We start from the raw sequence: 17,272 nt of genomic DNA on the forward strand, positions 1-17,272 counted from the left end.
TTCCAATACGTTTGAGTTGTCTCGTTCAACAATAAAAAAAATGGACTATGATTTTAAATCTCATCTGATACAGTTGACTTATTTATCTGTCTCGTTGGTGGGCAATACCTAGACATATCGGACGAGCCATCTCGGTCTCAGACGAGATTTAAAACCATGTGTGGATGGTAAATTATGCATTTGATTTATAGTTTTAAAACTCTTCTGGTCAACTTGGCCGAGTTGAATTGACTTAATTGAGATGAGTCAATCTCAAAACTCGATGAATCAGCTCATCAAATCAACCAAGTTATAGCTTAAAAATGCACCGAATCAGATTAAAAACACGACTAAGTTATTCGACCATGTTATATTTTGGAAAACAAAAACCTAAATATTTTTATTTATTTTAAAATATTTATAATTTAATATATATTTATTTAATTCATCTGAGTTGAGTCGTGAATTTTGACTTGAATAAATTCATTGGACAAGTTGATATCTCAAGTTTCAGACTACGATTGTTTTGGTGGTGTAAGTGGGTCCCAAATCGTGTGTCCACTTTGATCTCAATCGTTTGATAAGTTAGAATCATTGATAAAATTTTTTTTACAATATTATAGAGATTTCACACACCTTTCTGGGATGAGATTAGTCCCTATAGTAACAGACCCCAATCTTACTGAAATTTCTAATAAGATAAATCAAAAGGTTACCCCATTTCAAACACACGATTTGAGGAAGTAAATCATTGAGAGTTAAATCGATAAAGTTTGTCAAACAATTAACTGATTTTCACGTTTTGACTGTTCATTATTTATGGTTCTCATTTTTATGTCTTTGCTTATGATTAAAATATTTGCATTTGAAAATTTCGATTTCTTAGATTCTTTAGTGCTGAGTATACTTAACATGAGGTTTCTAATCCTGACCGGCCAATAATTTCGATATGAGAAACATTGGAGTCAAGACACCAACATTGCAGGACTGGTGCAGCTGTGGCACTTGATCTAAGCCTCAGTACTTCAACCAGGCCAGTTCTCTTCTCTCTCCTTGTATCAAGTTTATTTTATAGTTGTGAAATAGTGTGGAAGCACATTATCTCTGCTTGAACAAAGTACAGTAATATATTAATGCTTGAACAAAGTTGGGATTTGTGGCAAAATAATGAAGTTTTGGGGGCCTATCCAAGCAACTTACTTATGTTAGGACCAGTTCTGTTTAAGAAAAAACCAAGTTTTCTACAAGGAGGCAAAACAGAATGGATTGAGATTTTGTACCCAGAACCCATTGCTTCAAAATCATTTTTTTTCAAGAAAAAACAAACAATGACCCCTCTAAAAAGAGAACATAAGAGTATGAAATGGAGATGAGTATGATAGGACTCGAGCACAAATAGATTGAACAAAGAGATTTTTTTTGTTGGGGACACTTTCAAACTCTTAAAATCAAACTCAAAGACATGGGTTTAGGATGAATAAAGAGATTAGACATATGGGATCACAGTTTGTGGTAACAATGGCAAAAAAGAGCTTCTCAAGCTCGAGAGAGGAGAAAAATCAGGAGCTTTAGCGGGAAATGAGGGCATTTTTGTCATTTTGTATTAGTCATCTGTGGAAGACCATGCCAAGGGGGTATATTATCAATTTGAAAATAGAGGGTATCTCATATATTCGTCTAAGCCAGTAGGGGTATGTCTAAATTACCCTAATTAATATTATTATGTTGTTTTCGGATTCAAACTTCAAAGCTCAAGCTATTAATATAGATTACAGACTGGAATTCATATAAGCAAATAAAATAATTGGGAGAAGATTCGAAATCACCTCTCTTTGTTCTTTGTTTCTTCTCTTCAATCAGACACATGGCAAACATGTGGAGTCAGTCCTATAAATACATTGATACGGTTAGATTAGAGACTTTGCCTTACATGTGTAAGTTTGATCATTCACTTATTCAAACTAGTTTTGACGTGTCGTCTCGTCCATGATCAAGATCGAGTCGTCTTGAACTAATTTTTCGATACGTTTGAGTTGTCTCGTTCAACAATTAGAAAAATGAACCATGATTTTAAATCTCATCTGATATGGTTGACTTGTCTATCTGTCTCGTTGGTGGATAATACCTAGACATATCGGATGAGTCGTCTTGATCTCGGACGAGATTTAAAACCATGTTTGGAGGATAAATTACATGTTTGATTTATAGTTTCAAAACTCTTTTGGTCAACTTGGCGGAGTTGAATTGACTCAATTGAGATGAGTCAACCTCAAAACTTGATTGAAATAACTCGTTGAATCAGCTCATCAAATCAACCAAGTTATACTTAAAAATGCACCGAGTCAGATTAAAAGCACAACTATGTTGTACTTTGAAAAACAAAAAACCTAAATGTATTTGTTTATTTTAAAATATTTATAATTTAATATATATTTATTTAGATCATCTGAGTTGAGTCGTGAATATTGACTTGAATCAATTCATTGGACAAGTTGATATCTCAAGTTTCAAACTACGATTGTTTTGGTGGTGTAAGTGGGTCCCAAACTGGGCGTCCACTTTGATCTCAATCGTTTGATAAGTTAGAATCGTTGAGGGAAAAAAAATTACGATATTACAGAGATTTCACACACCCTTTTGGGATGAGATTAGTCCCTACAGTAACAGACACAATCCTACTTAAATTTCTAATAAGATAAATCAAAAGGTCACCCCATTTCAAACACATGATTAGAGGGAGTAAATCGTTGAGAGTTAAATCGATAAAGTTTGTCAAACAATCTTAAAATTATAATTATTTTATTTACTTCTTTGTTATTTTAAAATTATTTTATTTATATTCTTATATGGTAAAAAAATCCACTTCTTTATCAAGAATGCCACATGTCGCATAATTGTTCAATCTAGAATTCCACGTGTCACAATATTATTAAAGCAAGAGCTAGTGAGAAGAAGAATGTATGCTGGTCAAGGTTAAGTTTGGACATCTGCGAAAAATACGAACGTAAGGTCAGGGCAAGCCGGCTGGGGCGGCACTGGTCCCACTGCATCGCACCGTTCGCTTTGCCGCTAAATTTCAAAGCTTGAAGTTACCATCTTACCCCTCTCACCATCTTCGTGACCAAGTCTCAGCGGCAGAAAAGTAGACTGCTACAGCTGTGTTTTATTAATTGGGTCATTTAGACATGCCCCTTCAAATTTTTGTTTTCAAAGTGATGACATACCCCTTGATCTTCTTCTTTCCTGAGAGACCAATAAAAATGACCTCACTGCCTTCATCTTCATCTTGGTTTTTCTTCTAAAAATCAATTCATCTTCAATCTCAAGTCAAAAGCATACCTTGTAACGTTTTTTCGACTTTTTGGAGAACACCACGATGACAAATATGAAAATCACTATGTTTATATTTGAGATTTCAATGCATGTCCAATTATATATATATTTTTTGGATTTTAAAAAAAATAAATCTAACCTAAGCCATGAACCCTAGAAGTTGGGGTATCAATAGGTCAATTTCAATTTGGTTCCACATACACTTAGAATGGGAAGTTAAATAAAATATTATCACAATTCTGAACGGTTTTGATTCCAAGTATAAGGTCCTTTGCTGCAATTGAAAAAAAAAAAAATTTGATTTAAATAGAAATGATTTTCAAATTTTATTCCATAGTGATTCAAAGAGAGTTTCATTGTGAATAAAGTTCCACCACAAATTTTTTTTTTTTTACTTTATACTTTACGCGTGAATTGCTTAATGAATATGTTGATTCATAATCGTGTGATCAATAGACATCTAGAATCAAAATCTAAATAAAACATTGTCCCAATTTTGAACGAATTTGATTATGAATATAAGATCCTTGGAACAAGAACCAACCTTACAAATACTTGATGCATATCAGATAGTTGTTAGGTACATATTAAGATAGACAATATTTTTTAATAAATAAAAAAAAATCCTATTATCTATTCAATAAAATAGATAATTATTTTTTAATTTTAAAAAAAATCTAGATTTTAATACCTCAACTAAGAGTTGATAAGAAAGATAATATTAGAAAATTCAAGTATGGATTATATGTTTGTAATTGAAATTGAACATGAATGTGGACTTGAATGGACGTTATATTAGGTCAGTCTCGACCCCAAAATGACAGGGTCATTGATAGTAAACCCTAAATTGACTAATCAATTTCTATTCCATCGAGTAATCAGGTAATTGTGTAACCATTAACACCCATAGATGGCTTAGGTGATATTTTTTCTATGTGACACTCTCTCTACTATGGTAACAAAATTCGATATAAACGGTCTGATCCCTTCTACAAGATGTTAACACAAGAGAGAAAATATGTATTGAAGATTAGAGACGAGGTTGAATTGGTAAAAATTATTTAAGAGTTTGAAGATGATGGATTTTTCAGAAAAAAAAAAAAAAAAAATCAAGCAGTGTTTTTAGCTAGAGGTTGAAGATAAGGGCATATATGTCATTTTAAAATAATCTTTCTTAGTAGAATGAAGCCAAGGAGTAGTTCATCGGTTTGAAAACACAAGGGTGTTTCATATATTCACCCAAACGTTGAGGGGTATGTCTAAATCAAATATTAATTTTAAAAATTTAATGACTAAAATGACCCTCAAAACTTTGTTATTAGCTGGGAAAGTCAAGGATATTCTAGTACTTTCCCACAAGCCGTCCAACATTTTACGCGCGAACGAAAGACAGGTATTTCCGTTATTTCGAATCCAACAGAGCCCATTTCCATTTCTCACTTCCCCTCCAAAACTTAAAACAAAACAAAATCCCCTCAAACACCATCACCACCACCACCACCATGACCACCTCCACCTCCACCTCCACTGCCACTGCCACGTCAGCTCAAATTATCCACCACACCACCACCTTCATAACTGAAATTCTCTCACAATCCGATATCCGTCACCGCCTCTTCTCCTCCTTTCGTCGAAAATTCAACCCTTCTGACCAAATTACCCTCAAAACCCTTAACTTGGCAGCCAAAACCCTCGAAAACGCTATCTCCGCCACCAATCCCACCACCAAATCCTCTTCTCTCCGCCTCGCCGAAAAACTCCTCCTCTCTTGCTCTAAAACTGCCTTTTTTGCCCTTCTTTTCTCCCTTATTTACACTCTCCGCCACCGAAACATCGATGCTGCTCTATCTCTCCTTGATGTATTCTACTTCGATCCATCTTCAGCAAGATCGGAAATCGCTCAAATCCTCTTCGAAGATCTCTTTCTCCTCCATCTTCTTCCTGTTCTTCAATGGTTCAATGATCAAAGATCAAGAATCCTTTCATCGATTTCGTTGAATTTAAATTTTGATGGTGATGATGAGAAGTCTAGATCCGTTGAAGCGATGGTGGTTTCGCGAACAAGATTGTTGTCAAGTGTTAGTGGAGATCAAGCTGAAAAGCTGAAGGAATTGGAGAAGGATTATGAAGAAGTAATTGATGAGAATTGTAAAGTTTTTGTTGGATATTTGAAGGAGATATTGGAAAATAGAGATGGAAATCAATCGATTCTTCCACCAAATTTGATCTTGACGAGGGTCCTTGAAGGAAGAAAATTGGAGTTCAATGTCGAAGAGAAGATCGACGTCCAAGAAATTGGAATGGGAAACGGACGGTATAATGTAATGCTTTACTTTCTCTTATTATTATTATTATTATTATTTTCAATTATTCTTTGATTTACCAAAACATGTGCTGAAAAATTGAAAATTTATCATTTTCGGAATTAAAATATTTTTGATAAAGTGGGGAAAAATTCACTATTTATATAGAATTTTTCCAATTGTTTTACACTTTTACTGAAATTAAAACGAAAAGTAGTTACTGTTTTATAGAATAGGAAAAAAAACACTCCACTTTAATGAAAATATTTTAATTTCGAAAACGATCATTTATCATTTTCAGAATAAAAATGAAATGTACTATTTTTGAAAATTTCAATTTTTGTCTACCTTTTTGAATTTTCTCACAAGTGCCCCCATCACAGAACCATAGATCATTTGCCTCAGGATACACAAAATCAGAAATCTTTTTCTTGTGTATCCCAAGGAAAATGATCTATGGTTTTGTGATGGGGCGTAGGGGGGTGTTTGTTAGAGGGGAACGTCATATCATTAGAGTTCTGTAGGTAAATGCCTTCTAATACACGTAAACCAATGAGAATGTGGGATCTCTAAAGGCGAACTCCTAAATTTATCCATCTTTGCAAAATTTTATAGTGAATTTATCTTTATACCCTCTTTCATTTTTATAGTTGGATACATAACTTTAGAAAAATCAAAGGGTTATAAAAGGTAAAATCACTGAACGATAAATTTATCAAGCTAAACGTAAATATTTTAATAATTTTTTAAAAAGTTTTATCCGTCTGTGTTAAACACCCTACAATTTTTCTTAGGGAATTGTTTGGACTTTTCATTAATGTTTCTCAAATAGAATTGGCTTTGAAACCTTCTCCGATCAAATTTTTAGGAAAGCCGCAATTGGCACCCCCAACTTTTACTTGTTACACTCCAGTTAGAAAACAACTACTCAAATTGTCTGAAAGAGTGTTATAATGTTTTGTAATGTTGAGATTATAATTTGAGCCAAACATTTCTAATGTTTGAAGACTGTTTTAATCTTAGGTGAATCTCCATTTCGTACGCTGAATATGATGAAATTTTGAGTCCAGTACAATGTTTATTTTAATTCTTAAAATATGTTTTTCCAGTGAATTCGTCACTTTTATAATCAACGAACTCGCTGATAACAAACCAGCAATTTCGCCATATCAACGATCTCTTTGGTAATTTATTAGCGAATTTGTTGATTATAAAAGTGACAAATTCACTGAAAAAAACATGTTTTGGGAATTAAATCAGAACTAGAGTTTTTTCATAAGTTGCCTAAGTTTTGGGAATTATCTCTTTTATCTTTAACTGGGATGTGATAAATAATTTAAGAAATTAAGGTGTAATAATTAATAAGTAAAAATTGGGTTGCCAAAATTTTTTAATTATTAGAAGACAAAACTATTGTTTTTTTTTTTTCCTTTCATTTAAAGAATCAATCTCATTAGCTTTCAAAATTTTCGATCAATTTGATCATATTTTATTATTATATTATTATTGATTGTTTTTTTTGTTGGATTTAAAGATTTTTTTTTGACTTAGTCAAGCAAGAAAAGTAAGATGGCTACACTTCAGTCATACTAGAGACAAGTTTTTCGTGTCTTTGAAGTAATGAGTGGATCAGGTCTGTCCAATCCCTAGTCCTCCTTTGAAAAGGGGTAATATTTACAGATCATATCAGTATCAATGGGTATTTAAAACTATATTCTGGGTCAATGGAATCAAGAAAAGTCAATGTATTGGATGATTATGATTATGATTTCTGTCCTCACTAATTTGAATGGGCAGGATTGATTCAATAATTTTTTCCTTCTAAATCACCTACAGAAACACTTTTATGAATTTTTTTAATTATTCATTATTTTTTGTATTTTTTACTTATTTCCCTCTGTTGTCCATTTGGAAAAAAATGCATTTTTTTTTTCAATAATTCCAAATTTGTTCTATATCCATGGATTTCTGGGTTACTAGTTTCTTTTTTTCTAAATCCTTTTTACCCAATTTTTAAGATTTTATCTGATTTTTTGGAATATTTTACTTTTCTATTTTGAGCAATTAATTGAAATCATGACTGTTAGAGATACTTTTTTTTTCAATTTGTACAGCCAATGTGGGCTGAAGGAGAAGAAAGATCAATTGAATTCTACAGAAGTAATAGCAGCAACAGCAAGTCAAAGTCTCCACCTTTATATCCTCAAAGAGTCTCCCCACATTCCCTATACAACCAAACATCCACTAAAAGATTGGAAACATCACCCAAGAATTCGAATTCAGATTCTGAATCCGAATCGTCTTTGGATAACATGTCGGCCGCTTCTTCTTCTTCTTCTTCAGAATTCGAATCAGAAACAAAGGTATGTCGAGGATCGACACAAAAGAGGAAAAAATGGACTGATTTACCAATGTAACATTTTTCAAATCTGTTGTTTTATTTTAAAATTTGTTTTGATCCGTCTTGTAGGAAAAAAACAGAAAATTGGCATTGTTTGAGCCTAACCAAACCCAATTATCAAAACAGAACAAATGGTATGCAATTTGAAAATCACTCACCAACATTTCATTGTTTTCTTGTCTTTCTTATATTAGATTCTTCTCTTTTTCAGCCCTCCAGATCCTCTCATGGCAGATTCCGATACACCGCCAAGCGATTGGAAACATGCTCCTCCGAAGGACTTCGTATGTCCCATAACAAGTCATCTCTTCGTTGACCCGGTGACCCTTGAAACGGGCCAAACTTATGAGCGCAAAGCAATCCAAGAATGGCTTGAGAGAGGGAATTCGACATGCCCGATCACACGTCAAAGCCTTCAAAGCACTCAATTGCCGAAAACCAATTACGTACTTAAACGACTTATTGCAAGTTGGCAAGAACAGAACCCTGGATCAACTCAAATCCAATCCAAGGATCCAATCCCAAAGAATGGTCCATCGTTCAATTCGAAGAGACCTTCATTGTCTCCAACAAGTGTAATTGGCCAAGCAACCGTTGATGGTAAAATTAGTGAGCTATGGCTCGCAATCACAACTCTTTGTGTGTCTGAAATTCTAAGTGAGTCTGAATCAGCAGTCCTTCGTATCAAACATTTTTGGCAGGAAGCCAACATGGAATCAGAGATTCAAACCATGTTGTCAAAACCCGCTGTTGTAAATGGGTTTGTTGAGATTCTTTTCAATTCGGTCAATCCTCAGGTGTTGAGGGAAACAGTGTTTCTTCTCTCTGAGTTGGGATCGAGGGACAAAGTTGTGATCCAGACACTTACAAGGGTTGACTCGGACGTAGATTGTGCCGTTGCACTTTTCAAGAAAGGGTTAGTGGAGGCAGTCGTGTTGATTTATCTGTTGAGACCTTCGACGGAAAGCCTTGTTGAGATGGACATGGTTGAAGCCCTTCTAACGGTTATTAAGAAGAAAGAAGAAGACGTGTTAGATATGTGCATGAGGCCAAAAACAGCTTCGGTGCTTCTGTTGGGACAGATACTTGGACGTGGAGGGGAGAGCGATGTATCTGGGATTACTCAGTCAGTGATTTCTGCCAAAGCAATTGAAAGTGTGGTTGGGAGCTTGGAAGCTGATTGGTCAGAGGAGAGGATTGCGGCGATTGGGATCTTGTTGAGATGCATGAAGGACAATGGGGAATGCAGAAATATCATAGCCGATAAGGCTGAATTGGTTCCTGTTTTGGAATGTTTCGTGGGTGCGAATGATGGAGATAGGTTCGAGATAGTTTGTTTTCTATCTGAATTAGTTAAGTTAAACAGGTAAACTTCTCTAGAGTTATTAAATTTGAATTTTTAACTAGTGAAACATTGATTAACAAAAATCTTCAATTGATATACTTTATGAATTAATTTTCTATCCAGGAGGACATTTAATGAACAGCTTCTACATATTATAAAGGATGAAGGTGTTTTTAGTACAATGCATACCCTCCTTGTTTATCTTCAGACAGCCCTCCAAGATCAATGTCCTATTGTCGCCGGTCTCCTTCTTCAACTTGATCTTCTGGTTTGAATCTCTCTGTAAACTTCCATATAACTTACATATATATAGGTTAAGATCAGGGCATAGTCACCAAAATCTCTGATTTATTGAAAAAGTTGTGATTAAATTGTGACATTTTCCTTCACCTCTTTAATCATGGGTTTTTCATTAAGTTTTGACTTTTACAAACTTAACAATGAAATCACAAACATCATGATTGAATCACAAACTTTGTGATTAAATCGAAAAAAAAAAAAAAAAAAGATGTCCTTGATGAAGTAAGAGAAGATGACCAAAAATAAAGTGTCAGACAATAAGGATACAAATGAAGATAACATTGATTTTGATCAATTGATGAATCTTAACTTACACTCATGATTTTATCTTTTTATATTTTGAAAAATATAAACCGTGATTATGTTTTAGACCTGTGGTCACATATAATTTAATATAGGGTTTGGTGATTTGTTGTTGTAAAAAGTATTTAATTATATAATATGAGAACAATTCCTGGTAGGAAATTACATGGTCTTAACTCTAGCTCGATTTTTTCATGATTTTTTTGAATTGTTTCCCAATTTTACCTTACTTTTCGATATTTTCCCCTGCCGACTTATTTCCAAACCCTGACTTGGTGACTATGGATAATGGGACAACTATTCGTTACAATGTTTTTTACACAACACCTGGATGTTGTCAATTTTTTAGATGTTTCTACAACACCGATGGATGCCGTTGGATCTTGTAAGATGGATGACATCCGAGCAATGTAAAAAATAGTTGTCCCCTGATCCCGATCCTATATGGGTTACATGTATGAGAATTGTACAACACTTACCTTTTGAGAGGGAATAATCTTATGAATGTCAGTACATAAAACTATAATAACTTCCGCTGCATACTAAATTATGGAACCAGTGATAGTAATTAATGATTAACTGATGTCTTGTTCTGTAGGCGGAGCCAAGAAAGATGAGCATATACCGCGAAGAGGCCATAGATGCTCTCATTTCGTGCCTTCGAAACTCAAACTTCCCTGGCACCCAAATAATAGCCGCTGAGACAATTATAGCACTACAAGGGAGATTTTCTTCCTCTGGACTACCCCTCGCTCAAGCTTTTCTTCTAAAACATGCAGGGCTCGACAAGGCTTACAAAACTATAGTACGAACTGGTCAGCTAGGGTACATTGCTGGAAAATCTGAAGAGAGTTTGGTTAGTTCTTTTCGGCATATTTCCTCAAACTATTTTCACTTAGTTTACTTTGTTAATTTATTTCTTCTTGCACTATTTATTGTCTGCTAATGTTATTTAAGTTGGTGACAATAGGAAGAAGAGAAGGCGGCTGACAAATGGGAAAGAAAAATGGCATCTGTCCTAGTCAGCCATGAGTTTGGTCTACTGTTTGAGGTTTTAGCAGAAGGCCTGAAAAGCCGATACGCAGATTTATCGTCTGCATGCTTTGTGTCTGCTACATGGCTCATACACATGCTCACTATTCTACCAGACACAGGGATACGAGGTGCTGCCCGCGTCTGCTTGCTCAAGCAATTTGTTACAATATTCAAGTCGGCAAACGACCCCGAAGACAAGGCTCTTGCAATGCTTGCTCTTAGCAGCTTTGTCCGTGACCCTGGTTAGTAGCAATCCATGATGTCGAACGTGTGTTGGAAGACTAGGAAAATCTACAATTTGTTCATTTTCTTTGTTGAGTGTATGTGTATATTTTCCTCCACTCTCAGGTATGTCATACTGAAATTAAGCCCCGTGATCCTCTTAAATCCCTGGTTCTCGCCCTTTCCAACATATCGGTTTTTTGGAGTAGTTGGTTGGTTAACATGGTATCAAAGAGCTAGGTTTGTATAGGACACAGATTCGATTCTTTCCACCCTTATGGATGAGGGGGAGCTTTGAGTGTAGATTTGTTTCTTCACTATTGGGCATGTCATACCATACTTCAGCACCATGATTCTCTTATATTCATAGCTCTCCCCCTCTCCAACATATCGGTTTTTTGGAGTAGTTGGTTGGTAAACATGGTATCAGAGAGCTAGGCTCATATAGGTCACGGGTTCGTTTCTTTCCACCCTTATGGGTGAGGCGGAGTGTTGTATATTTTCCTTCACTTTTGGGTGTGTCATACCCTAGTTAAGCTCCCTGACCCTCTAATATTCATAGTTCTGACCCTCTCCAACATATTGGTCTTTTGGAGTAGTTGGTTGGTTAATATTTTTGAATTTATGAGAATTAGTTGCATGTTCTTCATCCATTTTAAGACATTGTTTAATATCATCATATAACTACCCAAATGTATCACAAAGTTTAGTTTCTCTCTTCATGTTGTTATTTTTTCAAATCCTGTATGAAAACCTAATAGCAGAAGGTGTGATAATGATTTTGATGTGAAACTTTTTATATTTCAGAAGGACTACGGGATCTAACTTTCTACGTGAAGGATTTGTTGAAAGGTCTCAGGGAGCTAAAGAAATCCTCCAGGTTAGCATCAGAGATGCTGAAAATTTTCTCAGAAGGGCAGGACCCTAGTACTGTGAGTTGAATATATTTGAGTCTCTCTTTACGAGTAAGTTACAAGACGGAGTATCTTAAAATCTCTGTCTCTCCTTGTTTGGCAGCAAGACTTGTGGAATCATAAAGAGTTGATTCAAGTGGATTGCAGTGTCAATGGGGAAGTGCTATCAATAATTTGGTTCAAGGATAAAATATTCTCCGGCCATTCAGATGGAACACTAAAGGTAACAAAGATTCCCATTTTCTCCTCTAAGAGATGTCTCACTTGGTTTCTGTAGAAAACTATTTTGAGGTCTCTCTCCATGATCGGTACCCATCATCCCTGAATGCCAAAACTTGTGTGCATTAAATTTCTACACAATGCTTATAAAAGTGAAGGCATGGGACAGGGCACTTCAGCTAAACCATGAGGCATAAACCTCGAGATATGGGCTGTAGGCCTCGTGAGCATGCCTTTTTAAATGAACACAAAAAGGAAAACACAGTGATCTATTTCATATAGGAGAAATATATGTGATGTTGTTGAATCTAGAAAAGATTATTTGGAATGAGATGAAGACGACGATAACAATGTTAAATTACAGGTTTGGGGGACAAAACTATTTAATTAAAATCGATCTTTTAAGCTACTACAATCTGCCATCTCTATCACATGCATGTAAAGTGTTTCACCTATGACATGAGGCGTTAAGTAAATGTCAAACTAATTCCTAGTTCATTATATGAACCCTTTTAATACTGAAATCCTTCTTTATTTGATATTCTGAAGGTGTGGAGCGGTAGGGGTAGCCGTCTTCATCTTATCCAAGAAACTCGAGAACATACCAAGGGTGTAACTAGCTTGGCAGTATTACAATCCGGGGAGAAATTATATAGTGGCTCACTTGATAGAACAACAAGGGTATGCTCTTGTTATATGTTAGTAACGTTTATATTTTTTATCCTTCCATGTTACTTATCCGTAATTAACAGGTGTGGGCTATTGGGCATGAAGAAATCAATTGTATACAAGTACATGATATGAAAGACCAGGTTCATAATATAGTTGTTGCCAATACCATTTCGTGCTTCATTCCACATGGATCTGGTGTCAAGGTATTCCAAAAATCTTTTTGTCCATTTTATGACAAAGATTTGTGTTTATAGCTTACGATTTTAATTTGACGTCTTGAACATTTATTGAAACTAGGTGAGATTCTTGAAAAATCTTACCAAGTTGACTATTAAAAGATCAAAGTCAAATCATTGAGTAACTTTCTTTTATCGAAGTTTTGATTTCGTGCAAGATGTTCTTTTTTTTGTCACATTTTGTTATGAATCTACTATGAAACTTTGCCATGTTTTTTTATTTGATGAAATTTTGGAAATCCCATATCTCCAATTGTGGTAGAGGATTCAGCTGAGTTTTGAGTTGACTTGAAGCAGGACTTCATGAAACCAAACAGATTTTGCATTTTAGCTATTTGTTCTGATTATCACATTGTTTTCATAGTATTAAATGCTGATATATTTCCACGAAATATCTTCATTTTCACACGATCCGACCCAAAATTTGACCGACAATTTCCTTTTGTCTATATTTCAGTTAAAATCACTATTCATTTTGCAAAATGTTTCACTAAATATGAATTTCGACCAAAATAATCAAATTTTAATTATAAAAATGCAAGATACCAGTAGAAATATATTGATCAACAATAAACTTCAACCTAAATATTCATTGTTGAAAAAATTATTCTAAAATATTGATGATTTGTAAAAATAACAAAACTTACAAATTATTTGTAGAAAGGAGTTGAAAATTATACATATAACAACTCATGAATAAAAAAAGTAACACACATAATATTCAATTATTGGTATAAATGAATTAGAATTAGTTAGATATCTATATAATCTTATTTTAATAAGTGTGCTTATACAGGCACACATATAATTTGCCCATATTCTAATTGGTTGAATGTAAAAGTAGTTTATTCGTGCATATTCAAATTCAAACCAATAAAAATATAACAATATGTGAATATAGTACTAAATAGTTTGTTCATTACGCAAGCATTTTACATATTGAGGTGTATATAACTAATGTGACATTAACTTTCTCATTTCCATTTACAGTATTGTTTTAACTCTCTGGCTCTCAAATTGCTCATGTGTAGTGGAACATATTGATTTTTATTTTCCCCACTTCATACTACTGTTTATTGTTGTTCGTGACTTACGGGTGCAATTTAATGTCTGTTTTATCATTTCTTTTAGTTTCAATAAATAAAATCTCAATATTTCCATCATTTCCTGACACTGTATTAATTTCTCACACTGATTGAAATATTTCCGTTTCCAAGATAACAGAATTAGACATCGAAATCTAAATTTAATAATTTGATTGTTGGTTTGCGAAAGATTTAAAGTTATTTTCAAACTTTTTTCTCACGTTTAGGTTCAATCATGGAATGGAGAATCCAAATTGTTCAACTCTAACAAATATGTGAAGTGTTTGGCGCTTGTACAAGGGAAACTATATTGTGGATGCAATGATAGTAGCATCCAGGTACAAGGGAAACTATATTGCTTGATTTTTTAACTTGTATGTTTGTTTCTTACTTCTTTCTTGAAGTTAAACATTTGTTGATCGAACCTTTTGAAACTTTCAGGAAATTGATCTTGCTAGCGGAACAATGAGTACAATTCAAACGGGTAGTAGAAAATTATTAGGGAAAGCAAATCCAGTCTATGCAATGCAAGTTAGTGATGGTCTGATTTATTCAGCATGTAGTTCTTTAGATGGAGCAGCAGTGAAGGTAAATTACCAAGCTTGGTTGCATTACCATTTTTTTAAAATGTTTTCTTATGGGCTTAATTTTCTCCAACTCAATACATTCTTAGAGAACCTATTAAGATAGTTGACACCTTGACCTTGGCTCGTGTATGAATTTGACAGATTGTCTTTACTTGAACTAGACTTTTGTCGAGTCAATGGCAGAGCTTGATGTTGCATAAAACTCAATCCTGTAATCAAAAGTTACTAAAAAACTTAATTTGAAAAGGATACTTGCATTCTATTCAAGTTACTAAATTATGTGACTTTTAAACTAAAGAAGGTCTTTCTTTCTCTCTCTTTTTGTTGAGTGTATATTTCCTCCACTTTCGAGTTTGTCATACCCCAGTTATGCCCTCTGACCCTCTTATATTTATTGTTCTCCCCCTCTCCAACAGGTCGGTCTTTTGGAGTAGTTGATTGGTTAACATGGTATTAGAGCGCTAGGTTCGTATAGGTCACGAGTTCGATTCTTTCCACCCTTATGGGTGAGGGGGAGTGTTGAGTGTATATTGTCCTCCACTCTCGGGTGTGTCATACCCCAATTAAGCCCCGTGACCCTCTTATTTTCATAGTTCTCCCCCTCTCCAACAGTTCGATCTTTTGGAATAGTTAGTTGGTTAACACACCCAAATTTTGACAGATTTTCTTACTTGAACGACGCTTACATCGAGTCAATGGCAGAGCTTGATGTTGCGTAAAACTCAATCCCATAATCAAAAGTTATTGAAAATCTCAACATGAAAACAATACTTGCATTCCATTCAATCATCCTATAACTCAAAAAATCACATTATATGTGATTTTTAAACTAGAAAAGGTCTTAGTCAATTTTATAAAACCTTGTTTTAGTCTTCATGGCCCATATTCTAGTTATCTTTCTATGGATGGGAACACAAATTTCGATATTCTCCAAGTGGTCCAAGATTAACTTTATTTCAAATTCCTTACTGGACAGTGGCGCTATTGTTATGTCGGGTCTCTTCATGTCTATTTGATTTAGTATCTCCATGATAACATGCTTATTGTTTGACAAAATTTTCATTACTATACTTATCGCGACACGGTTTGATCCTTGATGTTAATTGATGCAGCTCCAAAATCATATGGTTTTCAATACTTGATGTTCAATCACAATCTAATTTTTTTGAAGACTAATTCTGTTTTCTTTCTCTACGAAAAGATATGGAGTGCTTCAAATTTAAGTATGGTTGGATCACTGCCATCTACCTTGGATGTCCGAGCCATGGCTGTTAGCTCAGAGTTGATTTATTTGGGGTGCAAAATGGGGACTATAGAAATATGGAGTAAAGAGAAGCATTCAAGAGTAGAAACACTACAAACTGGAACTAATGGGAGAGTTCTTTGCATGGCTGTTGATGGAGATGAAGTTTTGGTGATTGGAACTTCAGATGGCCAAATTCAGGTAACTAGTTCTTTCAACATCATCTACATATATTAAATAAATTAAATAAAAAAGAAGAATTTTGATTTCCTCATAAAATAAATCTTTATAACTAGCTAATCTGTTTTGTTATTTTAGGAAAAAAAAAAATTTATTTAAATAGTTGGAAATTTTTTGTGGGTGTGCAGGCATGGGGACTGAGCTAAGGTGCACAAAATTCGAAACAATTTTCGATTGATAAGTAAGAGTTATTAAACTCGATTTCTTTCAATTATAAATTCTTTGGCATTCTCTGGACAAGCCTTATTTAACTGAGAATTACTCTTGAAAACTGTATATTGAAATTAATTTTTTTTTTTTTTTGTCCTTAAATTCTTATAGTCCGTCAAATTGTAACATTCATTTGTACAGAAATCGACTACTGTTGACTTTCGGATACTCAGAAAAATTACAAATAGTATTATTCATCAGAACATTTGTGTGACACAATACTAACATTCTGAAATTGTACTCACATGAATATGAAGCACTTTGAATGACTCATCTTATAAATAGCATCCCCAACAATCACCTCTTATATCTTCTAAGTCTGAATTTTTCCAAGATCTTTAAAAAAAAATCGTGATAATATGACGCACAGCCCCATCACAGAACCATAGATCAGTTGCCTCGGGATACACAAGAAAATATTTATGATTATGTGTATCCCGAGGCAACTGATCTATGGTTCTGTGATGGGGGCATAAGAAACTCATTACTCTAAAATTCCCATATTATCTCAACTGACTTACCCTTGTTCCATCTCTTTCTCACCCCCACCAAATTTCTTTTAGTGATTGATTTTTGGACTTTAAAATTCTCCAAGAACTTGTATCTCCACTCTAATGTTTTTTTTTTTTTTTTTTTTTGAGTCGT

General features: G+C 34.2%; 1 protein-coding gene across 1 annotated transcript; it reads left to right on the forward strand.

Moving 5' to 3' along the window:
- The first annotated feature begins 4,646 nt into the window (after positions 1 to 4,646).
- Positions 4,647 to 16,859, forward strand: LOC147388760 (putative E3 ubiquitin-protein ligase LIN-1). The gene is made up of 15 exons (XM_086418734.1): positions 4,647 to 5,633; positions 7,730 to 7,978; positions 8,086 to 8,150; positions 8,228 to 9,382; positions 9,485 to 9,629; positions 10,563 to 10,820; positions 10,935 to 11,241; positions 12,029 to 12,153; positions 12,239 to 12,358; positions 12,904 to 13,035; positions 13,107 to 13,229; positions 14,575 to 14,685; positions 14,789 to 14,935; positions 16,136 to 16,378; positions 16,546 to 16,859. Exons 1-15 carry the CDS (start codon positions 4,815 to 4,817, stop codon positions 16,561 to 16,563), a joined length of 4,017 nt encoding a protein of 1,338 aa, XP_086274860.1. The 5' UTR covers positions 4,647 to 4,814; the 3' UTR covers positions 16,564 to 16,859.
- The last annotated feature ends 413 nt before the right edge of the window (positions 16,860 to 17,272 follow it).

This window comes from Akebia trifoliata, chromosome 12, assembly GCF_017979445.1.
Source record: "Akebia trifoliata isolate Shusen 1 chromosome 12, ASM1797944v1, whole genome shotgun sequence".
Taxonomy (NCBI): Eukaryota; Viridiplantae; Streptophyta; class Magnoliopsida; order Ranunculales; family Lardizabalaceae; genus Akebia; species Akebia trifoliata.

Excerpts from the sequence above, each read along its gene's own strand:
- LOC147388760 (XM_086418734.1), top strand. The coding sequence starts at position 4,815 with ATGACCACCTCCACCTCCACCTCCACTGCCACTGCCACGTCAGCTCAA. Across the intron at positions 9,383-9,484 it reads GAATTAGTTAAGTTAAACAG|GAGGACATTTAATGAACAGC; the intron begins GTAAACTTCTCT and ends TTTTCTATCCAG. Across the intron at positions 14,686-14,788 it reads GCAATGATAGTAGCATCCAG|GAAATTGATCTTGCTAGCGG; the intron begins GTACAAGGGAAA and ends TGAAACTTTCAG.